General features: G+C 44.1%; 1 protein-coding gene across 1 annotated transcript in view; it reads left to right on the top strand.

The window, feature by feature from the left end:
• The window catches only part of TUBE1 (tubulin epsilon 1), a 102,569-nt gene extending 85,277 nt beyond the window's left edge, over positions 1 to 17,292 (top strand). The window contains exons 10-13 of the mRNA XM_030195671.1: positions 5,875 to 6,015; positions 10,134 to 10,308; positions 16,277 to 16,451; positions 16,860 to 17,292. Of these exons, the coding sequence (XP_030051531.1) occupies positions 5,875 to 6,015; positions 10,134 to 10,308; positions 16,277 to 16,435 (475 nt within the window). The 3' untranslated portion in view covers positions 16,436 to 16,451; positions 16,860 to 17,292. The remainder of the gene's footprint in view (positions 1 to 5,874; positions 6,016 to 10,133; positions 10,309 to 16,276; positions 16,452 to 16,859) is intronic.
• The last annotated feature ends 831 nt before the right edge of the window (positions 17,293 to 18,123 follow it).

Here is an 18,123-nt window from a genome sequence, read left to right as displayed (position 1 = left end):
GCGTCTTGCGGGCCGAACACACCGCACATACACGAACGGCTTCCCGCGACGCGAGCGTGCCCTCCTCAGTTTATGTTACTCCCATGGCACGCCTACATATGAGATCAGCTCAATGGACCCTAGCTTCCCAGTGGTGCCAGGCCACAGGGGATCTAGAGGATGTGATCCATCTCTCCACCGACTTTTGCAGTTCCCTTCAGTGGTGGACCATTCGATCCAATTTGACCTTGGAATGTCCATTCCAAATTCCTCAGCCACAAAAAGTGCTGACGACGGTTGCATCCCTCCTGGGGTGAGGAGCTGATGTAGATGGACTTCACACTCAAGGAGCTTGGTCCTTTCAGGAAACGGGTCTTCAGATCAACCTCCTGGAATTACGAGCGATATGGAACGCTTTCAAGGCTTTCAGAGATCAGCTGTCCAATCAAATCATTCTGATTCAGACAGACAATCAGGTTACTATATATTATACCAACAAGCAGGGGGGCACCGGATCTCGCCCTCTGTGTCAGGAAGCCATCCGGATGTGGCTTTGGGCGTGCCGTCATGGCATGTTTCTCCAAGCCAACTATCTGGCAGACGTAAACAACAGTCTGGCCGACAGGTTGAGCAGGATCATGCAACCTCACGAGTGGTCGCTAAATATGGGCGTTGTCCACAAGATCTTCTGAGCATGGGCACCCCATCGATGGATCTTTTTGCCACTCAAATCAATCACAAGGTCCCTCAATTCTGTTCCAGACTTCAGGCCCACGACAGACTAGCATCAGATGCCTTTCTCCTTCATTGGGAGACAGGCCTTCTATATGCGTATCCTCCCATACCTCTAGTAGGGAAGACTTTGCTGAAACTCAAGCAAGACCGCAAAATAGTTATCCTTGTTGCTCCCTTCTGGCCTCATCAAATCTCTTCTGGAGTTGTCCTCCGAAGAACCGTGGAGATTGGAGTGTTTTCCGACCCTCATCACACAGAACGAAGAGTCGCTTCTACATCCCAACCTCCAGTCTCTGGCTCTCACGGCCTGGATGTTGAGAGCTTAGAAATTGCCTCTTTAGGTCTGTCGGAGGGTGTCTCCTGAGTCTTGCTTGCTTCCAGAAAAGATTCCACGAAAAAGTGTTGTTCTTTCAAATGGAGGAGGTTTGCCATCTGGTGTGACAGCAAGGCCCTAGATCCTTTTTCTTGTCCTACACAGACCCTGCTTGAATACCTTCTACACTTATCAGAGTCTGGTCTCAAGACCAACTCCGTAAGAGTTCACCTTAGTGCAATTAGTGCTTATCATCAACGTGTAGACAGTAAGCCTATCTCTGGACAACCTTTAGTTGTTCGCTTCATGAGAGGTTTGCTTTTGTCAAAGCCCCCAGTCAAACCTCCACCAGTGTCATGGGATCTCAACGTCGTTCTCACCCAGCTGATGAAAGCTCCTTTTGAGCTACTGAATTCCTGCCTTGTGAAGTACTTGATCTGGAAGGTCATTTTCTTGGTGGCTGTTACTTCAGCTCGTAGATTCAATGAGTTCCAAGCCTTGGTAGTGCATGCACCTTATATCAAGTTTCATCATAACAGAGTAGTTCTCCGCACTCACCCTAAGTTTTTGCCGAAGGTGGTGTCGGAGTTCCATCTGAACCAGTCAGTTGTCTTGCCAACATTCTTTCCCCGTCCTCATACCCGCCCTGGTGAAGACAAGTTGCACACCTTGGACTGTAGGAGAGCATTGGCCTTTTACGTGGAGCGGACAAAGCCCTACAGACAGTTCGCCCAGTTGTTTGTTTCTTTTGATCCCAACAGGAGGGGAGTCGCCATCGGAAAACGCACAATCTCTAATTGGCTGGCGGATTGCATATCCTTCAATTATGCCCAAGCTGGGCTGACTCTAGAGGGCCATGTCACGGCTCATAATGTCAGAGCCATGGTTGCGTCAGTGGCTCACTTGAAGTCAGCTTCTATTGAAGAGATTTGCAAGGCTGCAACGTGGTCATCAGTCCACACGTTCACATCTCACTACTGCCTTCAGCAGGATACCCGATGCGACAGTCGGTTTGGGCAGTCGGTGCTGCAGAATCTGTTCGGGGTTTAGAATCCAACTCCACCCTCCTAGGCCCATTTCTGTTTTGTTCCAGGCTGCACTCTCACTTAGTTGTGTTTCTTTTCAGGTCAATCTCTGTTATGTCCTCGCCGTTGCGAGGCCCAATTGACCAATGTTCATTGTTTTGAGTGAGCCTGGGGGCTAGGGATACCCCAATCGTGAGAACAAGCAGCCTGCTTGTCCTCGGAGAAAGTGAAGATACATACCTGTAGCAGGTATTCTCCAAGGACAGCAGGCTGATTGTTCTCACAAACCCACCCTCCTCCCCTTTGGAGTTGTTTCAGTTCTCTTTTTGCTTTTTATTCAACTGAGGAGGGCATGCTTGCGTCGCAGGCGGGAAGCCGTTCGCGCATGCGCAGTGTGTTCGGCCCGCGCAACGCAGCATTCTGGAAGGCTCTTTCTTATTTTGCCGGTCTCCTGGGCCGTCGCGGACAACGACCCAATCGTGAGAACAATCAGCCTGCTGTCCTCGAAGAATACCTGCTACAGGTATGTATCTTCACTTTTTCTACCCAAACAGCTGATTGAATTTATTGTGGCTAGGAAAGAAATTGAAGTTGTAGGTAGCCCTGAGGTGGTGCCTGGAGAATGACGCGTTCTATCTGTAGGCTATTATAGTTCCCTGCTGCTCCCTTGATATGTTTATTTTTTCTAAATTTTCTGGGGTTTTTTTTTCTTTCTCTTGTCCCTTGATATTATGGACTAAATAATGAGATTATTTCCTTATTTTGGTTTATACTACTGTATTGTAGTTTTCGAATCTATTCAAGTGTATGGATGATTGTACCTAAATATTTCACTTCTCGTTCAATAGGTATAAAATCATTCCCAATATCAAAATTCAAAGGAAATTCAACTGAGGAAGAATAAGAAAGCTCCAGAACTTGTGTCTTGGAGACATTCAACTTCAGTCTATTAGCCAACTTCAAGAATTAATTGATTGAGAATCTGTTTACAATCTATCTAGGGCTTCTTTTACAAAGCTGCACTAGCAATTCCTGTGCGGCAAATGAGAGAAAACCTATTCAATTCCTATGGGCTTCATCTCATTTGCCGCACGGGACTTGCTAGCATGGCTTTGTAAAAGAAGCCCCTAAAGTCTTATCCAATGTGTCAGCCACAAGCAAGGAAAAAATAAATGTCATCCACATAAATCTTATAATTCAACCTCAGTCCTGCTAACGACCTACACAAGGAAAGCATGTATATGTTAAATAGGACTGGGGATAATGATGAACCTTGATGAACTCCCTGCCTTTAATTCAATCAAAGAAGATATATCTTGTTCCCTTTCAACCCTGAATGAAGTACATAAGTACACAAGTAATGCCACACTGGGAAACACGAAGGGTCCATAGAGCCCAGCATCCTGTCCACGGCAGCGGCCAATCCAGGCCAAGGGCACCTGGCAAGCTTCCCAAACGTACAAACATTCTATACATGTTATTCCTGGAATTGTGGACTTTTCCCAAGTCCATTTAGTAGCGGTTTATGGACTTGTCCTTTAGGAAACCATCTAACCCCTTTTAAAACTCTGCTAAGCTAACCGCCTTCACCACGTTCTCCGGCAACGAATTCCAGAGTTTAATTATGCATTGGGTGAAGAAACATTTTCTCCGATTTGTTTTAAATTTACTACACTGTAGTTTCATCGCATGCCCCCTAGTCCTAGTATTTTTGGAAAGCGTGAACAGACGCTTCACATCCACCTGTTCCACTCCACTCAATATTTTATATACCTCTATCATGTCTCCCCTCAGCCGTCTCTTCTCCAAGCTGAAAAGCCCTAGCCTCCTTAGTCTTTCTTCACAGGGAAGTCGTCCCATCCCCGCTATCATTTTAGTCGCCCTTCGTTGCACCTTTTCCAATTCTACTATATCTTTCTTGAGATGCGGCGACCAGAATTGAACACAATACTCAAGGTGCGGTCGCACCATGGAGCGATATAACTGCATTATAACATCCTCACACCTGTTTTCCATACCTTTCCTAATAATACCCAACATTCTATTCGCTTTCCGAGCCACAGCAGCACAGTGAGCAGAAGGTTTCAGTGTATTATCGACGACAACACCCAGATCCCTTTCTTGGTCCGTAACTCCTAACGTGGAACCTTGCATGACGTAGCTATAATTCAGGGTTCTTTTTTCCCACATGCATCACCTTGCACTTGCTCACATTAAACGTCATCTGCCATTTAGCCTGCCCAGTCTCCCAGTCTCGTAAGGTCCTTCTGTAATTTTTCACAATCCTGTCGCGAGTTAACGACTTTGAATAACTTTGTGTCATCAGCAAATGTTGAGATCACCGGGTTTAGGGATGGCCGACTTCAGTTTTCAGCCATAATGGAAACCGGGCCTGGCCATCTCAAACCCGGCAAAAAGCAAGCCTTTTGGTCGTGGGAGGAGCCAGCATTTGTAATGCACTGGCCCCCCTGACATGCCAGGACACCAACCGGGCACCCTAGGGGGCACTGCAGTGGACTTAAAAAATTGCTCCCAGGTGCATATGTCCCTTACCTTGTGTGCTGAGCCCCCCAAATCCCCCCCAAAACCCACTCCCCACAACTCTACACCACTACCATAGACCTAAGGGGTGAAGGGGGGCACCTACATGTGGGTACAGTGGGTTTGGGGTTTTTTTGGAGGGCTCAACATTTACCATCACAAGTGTAACAGGTAGGAGGGGGATGGGCCTGGGTTCACCTGCCTGAAGTGCACTGCACCTACTAAATACTGCTCCAGGGACCTGCATACTGCTGACAGGGAGCTGGGTATGACATTTGAGGCTGGCATAGAGGCTGGCAAAAAAAAATTGTTTTATTTATTTTGGGTGGGAGGGGGCTGGTGACCACTGGGGAAGTAAGGGGAGGTGATCCCCGATTCCCTCCGGTGGTCATCCGGTCAATTGGGGCACTTTTTTACACTTGGCCCTAAAAATAAATGGACCAAGTGAAGCCGTTGAAATGCTCGTCAGAGCCGGCCATCTTTTTTCCATTATCGGGCGAAGCCGGCCATCTCATAGCCACGCCCCATCCCGCCTTTGCTTCCCTGCCGAAACACCCCCTTGAAGTTTGGCTGGCTCCGCGACGGAACGCAGTTGGCGCCGGCCAAAATCGGCTTTCGATAATACCGATTTGGCCGGGTTCAGGAGATGGCCGGCCATCTCCCGATTTGTGTCGGAAGATGGCCAGCGATCTCTTTCAAAAATAAGCTGGACAGTCATCCATACACACTTTTAAATTTCACTATTTAACCTTCTCTCCAAAACAGATTGTACAATTTTGGACAAGCAGCTATGCAAACTCTTTTTAGTGGTTAGTTAACTTTTCCCCCTAGATTCTACCTTTTTGCCCTGCAAATGGAGGGGGAACATTGGGAAGAGTTGGTCAATCTTCCCACTTTGATGTTTGTTCATGGAGGAAGCATAGGTGCTTACCTGTGACGGGGTTCTCCATACGCAACAAGATAAATCATTGAAAGATATCTGCTCATCTCTCTGAGAAGTTGATGCCTAAGCTCTGTACCAGACTCAGGGGACACTTGAAAAAGCAGCTGTGTGAGAAGTCATATATATCCTCAGAAAAAACTAGCTTTTTGTGAGCAATGAGTGAGCTGACCATGTTGGCTTTGTCAGATGGTGTCATTTATTTTTCTTTGTGATTTACTGTATGCATTGTGTGGAGGGTGGTTGTTGCTTTTTTTGCAGAGAAGGGACAATATTCACGGGTCCATGAGGCCCAGTAATATAAGTGTCTGCATATGATCCCTCTCTGTGCTTCTACTTAGGTTGGATCAGATGTTTTCTGATGCCTTTAGCAAAGACTACCAGTTAATTCAGGCTGACCCAAAACACAGCCTTTATCTTGCCTGTGCTCTGCTGGTGCGAGGAAATGTGCAAGTTTCTGACCTTCGCAGGAACATAGAGAGGTAGGAAATATACTTTCATAGATCTCTTTATTGATGTCAGCATATGTGACCTACTGCAGATGAAGAGGGTGAAGGATATACAGTCTTCATAAACAGCGTTGGATGTCTTGTGTGTGCAGGATCCCATCTGCTCCATTTTCTAAAGAGATTAGCTTTTTATGGTGGTTGCCACTCTTGACCTGCAGATGATATTAACCAGCGACCAGTATGTCTGATATCATGAAGCTGAAGGATAAAAAATTGAGCCAAATTAGTTTATTTTCACAGTACAGTATCTAAGGGGATAAAACAAAACTTTATTTGGAAAGTTCAGCAGATTAGAGACATGTTCTTACTGTCACAAAGTGAATTTTAGTATAAAGAAAACATTATTCATGTTTTTCCTACCTGTGGCACAAAGGATGGGTCTTAACCAGAGAGGGATGACTACCTACTTTACTGAAGGTTTTCTCTTTGTGCTCAGAGTGGGAACAAGTTTACCTTATGGATCTGTACACAGCTTGTATGTCAAGGAATCTCAAAACCAATGCCAGCAGTAAAATTAACCATTTTGTACAGGGAGCTATTACTGTTTTGGGATCTTACCAGGTACTTGTAATATGGATTGGCCACTGTTGGAAACAGGATACTGGGCTTGATGGACCTTCGGTCTGTCCCAGTATGGCTATTCTTATGTGCTTGCCTTCTCACTGTACAGAGATTGTTTCCTTTAATATCTGCTATTTTATCTTATTCAAACAGTGAAAACATTCCTTCTCTATAGATGCAGACTTGCTTATGGGTTACATGATTTTTACTATGGGGTCCTTTTACTAAGGTGCGCTGAAAAATGGCTTGCGGTAGTGTAGGCGTGGGTTTTGGATTTGTGCCAATCCATTTTTCAGCGCGCCTATAAAAAATGTCTCTCTCCTTTTTTTTTTGCCAAAAATGGACGTGCGGCAAAATCAAAATAGCTGCGCGTCCATTTTGGGTCTGAGACCTTACTGCACCTTGCGGTAAAGAATCTGGGCGGTAATGACCTACACGCGTCAAATGCCACTTGGCACACGTCCGTTACGCGCGTACAAAAATAAAAAAATATTTTTTCAGATGCGCGTATCGGACACGCGCCAAAAATGAAATTACCGCATGAGCCACGCGGTAGTCTGGCGGTAGCTCCATTTTGGCACGTGTTGGGCACGCGTAGACACGCGGCTTAGTAAAAGGGGCCCTATATGCATTGTCAGAGGTAGATTTATACAGCTATCCAGAGCATGCTTCTAAGCATACGCAGTGAGAGACCCACATGACAAGGGCCGTACTTGTCCTGGGAGGTTCTTTGGGAGAAATGATGGGGAGGGACGTGATCTACAGAGTTTTGGTGTGAGGGTAGCGGTGGCTTTGGAGGGATGAAGGTTCAGAAGGTGTGTGTGGCTTTTGGAGATGTTGATGCTGTGATTGGTAGGCAGTGAAGGAAGATGTGGAGTAAAGAAATGGAACATGAGTGAGCTGTGGATAGAAAGTGTCACTATCCCAGGCTTTCAGCAAACAGTCACAAACTCTGGAACAACGTGAGCCCTTGACCTACTGTCATTGAGCAGCAGCAGGAGGCAAAACCCCCCAAGCAGGACTGGACTTGATTCAGGATGCACTTGGCTTGGCTGGAAGTGGATGCAGGATACTGGAACGAGCTTGGCACGAACAGGATTCAGGATACTCAAACAAGCTTGGCAGGAACAGAAGCTGAAAGCAAACATGGCAGAGACAAGCAGGAAGGGGACTGGAGCTGAAGACAAACAGGGCAGACACAAGCAGGATACAAAGCTGAGCCACACAGACAAACAACAGAGCTAAGGAGTGGAGGAGTGACCTAGTGGTTAGAGCACTGGTCTTGTAATCCAAAGGTGGCCGGTTCAAATCCCACTGCTGCTCCTCGTGATCTTGGGCAAGTCACTTAACCCTCCATTGCCTCAGGTACAAAACTTAGATTGTGAGCCCTCCTGGGACAGAGAAATATCCAGAGTACCTGAATGTAACAAACCTTGAGCTACTACTGAAAAAGGTGTGAGCAAAATCTAAATAAATAAAGGCTGAAGCTAAGGTAGAGAGGACTAGAACAAGCAAGGCAGACTAGGCAGGACACAAAGCTGACTCAACAAACAACAGAACTATGGCCGGCTAAACCTAACACACAAACAGACCAAGAAGAACAGAAGCAGAAGTGCACACAGGCACCCTAAACAAGGAAACAAGACAGAAGGGCACACAGGCAAACAGACTAGAACAAGGCAGAAGTGCTTCACTGCACACGGACTAACCGGGAGAACCGGGAGACCTTTGGCATTGCAAAGGCCCTGAATGAAAGTGCAGCACTTCCTTATAAACAGGACAGAGACAGGAAATACTCTGAACCCAAAGTGAGGCTTGAAACACAGAGGAAGTGGAAACCCTACAGGACAGAGGCAGGAAATACACAGAACCCAAAATGAGGCTTGAAACACACAGGAAAGAAACAACCATGCAGACAGTAGCCAGCTCAGCAGCTGACCATCGGAAATAAGGTGAGTCAGAGAGGGATCACGACCACAGTCGTGACAGTAAGTATAGCGGGGTTGGAGAGATATGTGAAATGAGAATGTAATTTGTGAATAAGAGAAAGGGAAATGAAGGTGGTTAAAGTGGAGCACCAGAGAGGGAATGAGTGCTGGTGGGTACATGAAATATGGCATTTATTTATATAAGGGTGGTGTCAGGGAAATAGCAGCTTGAAATAGTGTTGTGATGAACAGTTGTTTTTAATAGAAACATGGCTCACTGCGATTTGAGGTCAAATAAAGTATTTCTATGCCCCCCTCCCAAGCATAAGGCAAGGATAGATTGGGGGTGGGGGATAGCATGGGTTTTTTGTTTTTGTTTTTTTAAGAGAAGAATTGATTTGGAAACAAGTAGATGGGAAAATGCAGAAGAAACTGAGGGTTGTTTATAGAAGCCAAATCGATTTAGTTTTACTACTGTATTTCCATCATGATAATTATTAAAGGTTACCAGTTTCAGATATGGTAATACTTGGAGATTTTAATGTTCATATTGATGAGAAGAACAATGATAAGGCCTCTTTCTAATGAAGACCATATAAATCTAAGCTAAAAGCCCACCTTTTTGATGCAGCTTTTAACTCCTAACCCTTATTTTATCATCCTCACTTTAATATTCCCTTATCTCTTGTTTGTCCTGTTTGTCTGTCCTAATTAGATTGTAAGCTCTGTTGAGCAGGGACTGTCTCTTCATGTTCAAGTGTACAGCACTGCGTACGTCTAGTAGCGCTTTAGAAATGATTAGTAGTAATAGTAAATCAGGTGGTAGAGAATCTCAGTCCAATAAGAAAGCAGCCAACCAAGAGAAAGAGCCACTAGTCGTCAGAGTACAATTCATTGATAAAGCCCGCTTTGGTAGTAGCGCATAATAGTATGTCTGTATTATCCTATTTTTCAAATGTTAAATAACTGCCTGACATATTTTGGCAAGAGGTGCCTGCGTCAGGGGCAAAATCAAGTTCTGTTGTGAGGACAACTGTCGCACCTTAAAAGACAGTGTATCACAGGTTGCTTATAGTGGACCCCAAGGACTGTTTCAAAAAATGCTCAAGAACACTCACATTCTGTGAGAGGTCAGGCAGCTTCTTGGGCAGAGTCGTAGTAGCATACGGTAACATAGTAGATGACAGCAGATAAAGACCTGAACGACCATCTGCCCAACAGTCACACTCATTAATTCATGATTACTAATAATAATAATCATTTCTATAGCGCTACTAAACATACGCAGCGCTGTACACATTATATGCAGCTACTTTCTCCGTCACTAGAGCGTTCACAATCTAAAGGTTTTTTTTGTACGTGGTGTAATGGAAGGTTAAGTGATTTGCCCAAGGTACAAAAGCTGCAGTGGGAATCAAACCCAGTACCCCAGGATAAAAGCCCACTGCACTAATCATTAGTTGGCGACACCTTGACTCCTCAACAATGAATGTGGGTTGAGAACCTGTGCTCTAAATCTTACTAGGTCATAAAAGGCATATGAGTGTATTTTTTTTTCCAGCTAAATCTGTTCACTTAGTTCTTATGTCTTGTGCATCATAGGCTGAAACCCTCCCTGCACTTTGTGTCCTGGAATCAGGAGGCCTGGAAGACTGGCCTGTGCTCGGTGCCCCCTGTTGGACATTCCCACTCCCTGCTGGCATTGGCAAACAACACCTGTGTGAAGCCCACCTTCATGGAGCTGAGGGACAGGTTCACTAAACTCTACAAGAAAAAGGTACAGCATGGTGAAAGCACCCTTCAAGGAATGTGTTTTTCACAGGATACTCATGCCTAGATGACTGACTATCTTTATGTAGCTAACTATTAAGTTTCTGTTTTCATCTCTAGCACTAACCTCTCCAGAGTGGGAAAGAACTGCTACAACAAAAATGAACCTTTTCCAGCTCATCGGTTAGAGTAGTGTATCCATCAGCGTTGCAGGAAACTGCTTCATCACTAAACAGGTGTTCGCTTTACAGGGTAAAGGGTCGTAGATTTGAAGTGCTGCCTTTCTGTGGATACAACCAGAGTGGTTTGTTTATGTTATGTAGTACTTTCTCTGTCCCTAATAGGCTCACAATCTACATTTTGTACCTGGGGCAATGAAGGGTTAAGGGTCACAAGGAGCTGCAGTGGGAATCAAGCCCAATTTCCCTGCCCACCGCACTATCCATTAGGCTACTTCTCCACTCCTAACATAAGAGTTGCCTTAGTGGGTCAGACCAAAAGTCCATCTAGCCAAGTGTCCTGTTTCTAAAAATAATAGCAAAAGTCCATCCTACATACCCCCAGGGATAAGCAGTAGCTTCCCCCAGGTCTACTTTAATAATGGTTTATGGACTTTCCTCCAGCAATTTGTCCAAACTTTTTTTTTTGAACCCAGCTACATTAACTGCTTTTACCATGTCTTCTAGCAATGAGTTCCAGAGCTTAACTATGAGTTGAATGAAGAAATATTTTCTCCTATTTATTTTAAATATACTACTTAGCAACTTCTTGCATGTCCTTTAGTCTGTACTTTTTTCAAAGAATAAACAATCAATTCGCATCTTACCCATTCTACTCCTCTCAGGATTTTATATCTCACCTTTGCTATCTCTTCTCCAAGCTGAAGATCTCTAATTTCTTTTGCCTTTCCTCATATGAGAGTTGTTCGTCCACTTAATCATTTTGGTCATCACCTCACCAGCCATTTTGTCTTCTACCTTTTCACATATCAAGCTTCAGTGTTTTCTTCCTGTTATTCAACCATCTTCATTCTGTGTGAGTACATCTTGTTTTTGTCATTGTCATGCCTCTCCCCTTCTCTGTACTACCTTGATCTTTCTCTCTGGGGATATCGGTCCAAATGCAGGCCCTCCAAATCAACACTCACTCTGCTTGTGCAGGTGAAATCACAACTTCTTCAATCTTAATTCTCTTACTCTCCTTCCTCCCTTTTCTGTCCCTTTCTCAAGTGCCCTGTGGCATGTCCACTCTGCCTCCAACAAGCTTACCTACATTCACTACCTTTCTGTCTCATACTCTCCATCATCTTGTTCTGAGACTCTGCTTCAGTTGCTGCCTTTATTTATTTATTTATTATTACATTTGTACCCCGCGCTTTCCCACATACAGCAGGTTCAGTGCGGCTTACATAGCAAAAAAAAAACCAAAAGCATTATAAAGGACATGTAAGAAGAATATTGTAAACTGTGAGAAACATAATGGCAACAGTGCCCAAGGGTATATGAATTGGAATAGGGGAGGTAGACAAGGATAGGAAAGGATAGGTAAAAGAGAAGGAGATAGGGAGGAATAAGGTATAAACGGATGGAAAAGAGAAGATAGGAGATTGAGGATAAGGTCAGAGGTGCAATTGGTGTTAAAGTCAGCGTCATCTTCAGAGCAGGAGTAGTGTATGTGAGCTGGCAGAATTAAGTTGGTTCATTAGGGTAAGCTTGCTTGAAAAAATGGGACTTTAGCATTTTCCTGAATGGTAAGTAGTTGTTAATTGCTCGGATGGGTCTTGGTAGAGCATTCCAAAGTTGACTACCCATGAAGGTCATGTTTTCTCCGTACACCTCACCTAGTTGGCCACAGTGGTAGTGTCAGGTTGCTACTCTCCTCTTCGTGTAGGTTTCAACCTCTTCTTCCACTTTGGTCTCACTGCTTTTCTTCCTTTGAAGTCCACTCCATTCATCTGTTCACTCTACTGCCTCCCCACTAGCTGTCATTTATCAAAAGTTCCTCTTTTCCTGTCTCACTAACTTAGAATCCTGGCTATCCTTTCTTGAACCATCCTCTCCTTCCCTCATTCTTGGGTACTTTAACATTCATGCTAATAACCCCTCTTACTTTTATTCCTCTAAGTTTCTTGCTTTAACTTCCTTGTTATATCTCCAGCTATGCTCCGCTACCCCTCTTCACCAGCATGACCACTGCCTTGATCTTGTCTTCCTCTCCAACTGTTGCTCTCAGATTTCTCCACCTCAGTTCTTCCCCCTCTGACCCTCATCTGATAACTTTCATACTTGTCACCCGCCCTCTGTCTTGTCCAGTCACCACCAACAACACATTTAGAAATCTTCAGGTTATTGACACTTACATTCCGTCACTGTTTCAGCTCTCCTGTCATCCACTGTTGTTCAAGTCTGTATGCTTAAGAATCATTTTTATTGATGACACAAAACAACATGAAAAGTCAATCAAACAATAACAGTCATCAAAGATTTCAAGAATTACCCCCACCTCCCCATCCTATCCCTCCTATCCCTCCCCCAAACTGCTAAAAAGCTCAAACAGAGGCTGTTATGACCCTCTGACATTTTTAAAGCATTTGTATTGAACAATACAGTGAACAGTCAAGAAACAATACAGAGTGATGTGTAAACTTGGTAGGGAAATACAAACCCAGCTCTGAGCTTAGCAAATACCCTCCCTACCTTAGGCCTCCTTACCGTGCTGTGGTTTGGCAAATCAAATGGAAACAATGTTCAGTGAATCCTTGAACGGAGACGAGTTATAACAGCAAAAGCACAGACGTCCCTCTAGTTCCCCAACACTCCCCTACCCCCCACCCTTTGACTGAAACAGAACAACAGAGAAAGACCAAACAAGAAACAAAAAAACACTCAAGGGGAACCTCTGAAGGCCAAACACCCAAACCACTGAGCCAACACTTCAGTGTGCTAAGAATAAAACTACAAGCCCTATGGGGAAGGGAAGAAAGGTAAAGTTCCCATACTGATAAAAATTTCTTCTTACGCTTGAGAGATGGCCCACCCCCTGCTTTTCCAACAACATACGATAGTGAAGCAAACTCCGCCAACCACAAAAGGATGGAGCATCTGAAGTAGTCCACACTTTGAGAATTGACTTCTTGCCAAGAAGTGCTGCCTTGAGAAGAAGCAAGCGGTGATCCCCATGTTGTAGAGGAAAGGCTTCATATCTGTCTATTAAAAAAACAGCAAACTGCAAGTCCTGTAAAAGAAGCAGTCTGTTCCTATAATACTAAACTTTTCTCTGCTTTGGACAATCTTTGCTCCTCCCCTTCCTTATGCTGCAAGGTGTACAAAACCCCAGCCTTGGTTGACCTCCAGAATATGCTACCCATGTTCCTGTGCCTGGTCTGCTGAGCATCTTTGGCTAAAATAAAATACTTCTCTTGTACCGACTTCATACGTTTCAGATTCTTTCTGACCTCCTTCCAGTCTACTCTTGCACTTGCCAAACAAGAGTACTATATCCATTTGACAAACTCTCTTGCCTCCACTCCTCATCTCTTTGGTACACTGAACTCCCTCCTCAAAGTGCCTCCACCTCCAAACCCTCCCCCTCTTTACTTTCTGCCCTGACTATGACCGAGTACTTCCATGACAAGGTTCACAAGGTTCATCTTGAGTTCTCTGCCAGATTACCTCATCTCCTCTTCCCCCACTTCATTCTCACAACCTTCCTTCAACCTCTGCCACCCTTTCTCCCTTTCTAAAATTAAAGAAGAGGAAACTTCCAAACTTACTACCTGTTCCTCTGATCCCATTCCCACCGCTCTGCTCAGCTTCGTCTCCCCTACTGTCAATCTATCACTTTCCTGTGCACAGGCTGTGGTTACACCACTGCTCAAAAAACCCTGTTCACCATTGTCTTGAATTTCTTTCATCTCAAGCTATTCTTGATCCACTACAATCTGACTCAAGAAAAATGTCAGGAAGTATTTCTTCACGGAGAGAGTGGTGGATGCTTGGAATGACATACCGCGGGAGGTGGTGGAGAGGAAAACGGTAACGGAATTCAAACATGCGTGGGATAAACATAAATGAATCCTGTTTAGAAGGAAAGGATCCTCAGGAGCTTAACCGAGATTGGATAGCAGAGCCGGTAGTGGGAGGCGGGACTGGAGGTTGGGAGGCAGGGATAGCACTGGGCAGACTTATATGGTCTGTGCCAGAGCCGGTGGTGGGAGGCGGGGATAGTGCTGGGCAGACTTATACGGTCTATGCCAGAGCTGGTGGTTGGGAGGCGGGGCTAGTGCTGGGCAGACTTATACGGTCTGTGCCCTGAAGAGCACAGGTACAAATCAAAGTAGGGTATACACAAAAGTAGCACACATGAGTTGTCTTGTTGGGCAGACTGGATGGACCGTGCAGGTCTTTTTCTGCCGTCATCTACTATGTTACTATCTGGCTTCCCCCTTTGTATTGTACAGAAACTTCCCTTGCTAGTCTCCAGTGACTTGTCTTTGGCCATACCTAAAGGCTTTTATGCAGTCCTCATCTTTCTTGACCTGTCTGTTGCTCTTCACTCTGTTGATCATCAACATACAGTCCTCACTTGGTTTTCTTATTGCTTCGATTCTGCATTTAGTGTATGCTCTGGTGGATCCTCCTCCACTGCTATCCTACTATCAGTCAGTGAATCTTAGGACTCTGACTTGGGACCTCTTCTCTTCTTTCTCTTGTACTTTTTCCATTGTTGCTCTGATCTCCCCCCCCCCCCCCCCCCCCACCAAGCTTTTCAGTACCATCTTTATGCTGATGAGTCCCAGAAATTTCACCTGGAATCCATGCCCAAGTCTCAGTCTGGATGTCCCTCTGCCATCTGAAACTGAGCGTGGCCAAGACTTAGCTTTTTATTTTTCCCCCTAAACCCACCTTTTCTGTTCCCCCATTCTCCATTTCTGTGGCTAACACTCTTATCCTTTCTGTCTCATCAGCTTGTAATCTTGGGGTAATCTTTGACTTCTCGCTGTTTTTCTGCACTTACTCAGTAAACTGCTGAAACCTATCATTTTTCTCTCTAACATCAGAATTTGTCTCTTCCTTTTTGTAAGCACTACCAAAACCCTTATCCATACTCATTTCCATCTGCTTAGATTACTGTAACCTGCTCTTCACAGGTCACACCCCTCCCTTGAAACCCCATTCATCAGGTAAGTCACTCTTACCTCTTCTCTTCTACTGCTGTACACCTGGAATCGACTTCCGAGTCGGTACGTCATACTCCATCTCTGGACCTAAAAGCCTGCCTTTTTGAGGCTGCTGTTAACTCTTATTCACCATAATAAATGTAGCTCCCTGATCCCTTATTTGTCCTGGTTGTCTGCCTCAAGCACTGCCTTTGACTAGTAGCAGCATAGAATTTGTCAGCCAGACGACTTTGCTAGGCAACTCAGCCCAGCCCTTACTATTGGTAACCACAAGCCGCAGGCTATTTTCTTTTAAATGTACTATTTAATAAGGGCTGAAAACTGGACAGTGCTTTTACAGCACCAGGTTAATCACAGACAGAAAAACTAGGTAACTTCTATAAAGCACATAGACACTGTTAAGCAGAAAATAAAGCAATTTTTTGGACAAACTAATGCAAAGACAGAATTTTAGCAGCAAGAAACTTTTGAAACGTAAGCAAATTTATCCATCCTGGTCCACCCTCTTGTGTTTGTGGCCTGGTTATCAGGAGACCAAGTATGTGTAATATTTTGCCCCAGAGAGCTTGCGTTCTAAGTTTGTAGCTGAGCAAGTCACTTCACAGTGAGGTTCAGTGGGAGAAGTGGTTTACAGTCTGCTACTCGAAGCACTAGGGCTACTTCTAATGTAAGTCATAAATGTTTCGTTTCTAGTTTGTTTGTAAAAGATGGTGTAGTTGGTTTAGGTATTTTGGAGTCTTGGTGTGGCTATCAGGCTGTTCCTCTAATTTCGCTGTGACTGCTTGTTCCATTGCAGGCTCACCTTCACCACTATTTGCATGTGAATGGAATGGAGCAGAGCTGCTTCACTGAAGCCCTTTCATCCTTGACATCACTGATAGAGGAATACAACCAGCTGGATGCTACTAAGGGTGTGATAATCTCAGACCCACCCAGACTCAATGTAGCTGTATGAGAAAATAAACCTGCAGGTGACTATAGCTGCAGTACACAACACTGCCTGTAGGAGGCAGTGTTTCACACTTTTGATTGAAATTCAAAATTGATTCCCGGCTCAGTGCTGCTATTCCCTCCCCAAAAAAGGTTTTAATCTCACATTAAAAAAACAAAACAATGAAAACAAACCACCACAGTTAATTTTGATAAAGGGCTGAAATCTACCTTACAGTTGACAACATTGTGTAGGCTCAGAACAACCTATTGCAATCAGATTAGTACATAAGTACATAAGCATTGCCATGCTGGGACAGACCAAGGGTCCATGAAGCCCAGCACCCTGTCACCGACAGCGGCCAAAAGAACAATTTGTCCCGCCCATCCTAGAAATACTGTATTGTTCCCTCATCCATTCAATAACATTCTATGGCTTTTTCCTCCAGGAAGCCGTGCAACCCTTTTTTGAAGTCCGCTAAGTTAACCGCCTTAACCACCTTTTCCGGCAGCAAAATTGAAGGAATGGCTATGAGAAGGAGCACCTTCAGTGGTCACCAACTCCATGGTGAAGATGGTCTTCTGGAGAAGAGAATCCAAACACTGCATAGTTTGCTATGACATTGAGTCTTTAAAGGCCACTGTTCACTTCAATAAGCCAGCTTGATTGAAAACTGCTATAGTACATATACGTTGCTGCCCCAGTGTCATCGTTCTGGGAGCAACCAACCCTCCAAATGAGCTACAAACTGTTTGCAGCTCATTTGGAGGGTTGGTAGCTTTGTCCCATACAACAAGTGGCAAGAGAGCCACATTTTTTGATGTGTTTATGGCTATAGTAATACAGTCTATATTGTCTGAATGGAAAAAATATTGCTTTGTCTGTGAATCTCCTGATTGAAAGATGTATTGGAAGTATGAAGAAGCTGTATTTTCAACTTCTTTAGATTTGTTATGTCAATATACAAATATATTAATTTGAATAAAATCTCTATTCAAGAGACATTGTAAAGTATTTGTATAGTTTGGGAGGGTTTGTTGTGTATTTTTGTGTTGTATAAGTTTTTTCCTTTAACAATAAAAAGATTGAACTAAACAAAATGGTGATTTATCTGTACTTTCCATAAAAGAGTGGTTATATCTCCTCTTACCAGAGCAGAACAATCTTGTCTAAAATTTTAAATCTGTATCTGAAAGTTTAGGAGAGAAACAATGAGACACAAGGAGGTGTCCTCAAGATGCATCTTTAAAGAACTTTGTTTTATGGAAGCTGATGCAAAATAACAACCAGTCACTATTCGGTTGGCAGAGATGAACGGTTTTTAAACACTAATGAGGAAAAAGAGGGGTGAAGATATCAAAGCGTATAATATATAGCAAAAAACTTCACCAAAATCGTGTTCAGCCTTGAAAATCTAGCAAGACTTGCAATAAATTATTCACAAAAAAAGGGAGAAGGAAAAAGCCTCAGTTCGTGCAGGACATTTTTAGTCAAAATGACGATCTTAAAATGTACCTGCTGCATCAATCACTGGCATAAAAAACCTTGTCCTCGTTTTAGTTCATGTAATTAAATAAATTGCATATGCTTTTCTTAGAAAAAGATCTCTTATAAACTTTTATAAATGTTTAGAATCGACTGGCTACTTAGCTGAGGCGCAGCGTTACAATCAGTCCGACTCTGTCCACCGTTTCGTGGGACCAATCCACTGC

This window comes from Microcaecilia unicolor, chromosome 3, assembly GCF_901765095.1.
Source record: "Microcaecilia unicolor chromosome 3, aMicUni1.1, whole genome shotgun sequence".
Taxonomy (NCBI): domain Eukaryota; kingdom Metazoa; phylum Chordata; class Amphibia; order Gymnophiona; family Siphonopidae; genus Microcaecilia; species Microcaecilia unicolor.
The sequence above is the reverse complement of the archived record's forward strand: the minus strand, read 5'-3'. Positions and strand labels throughout refer to the sequence as shown.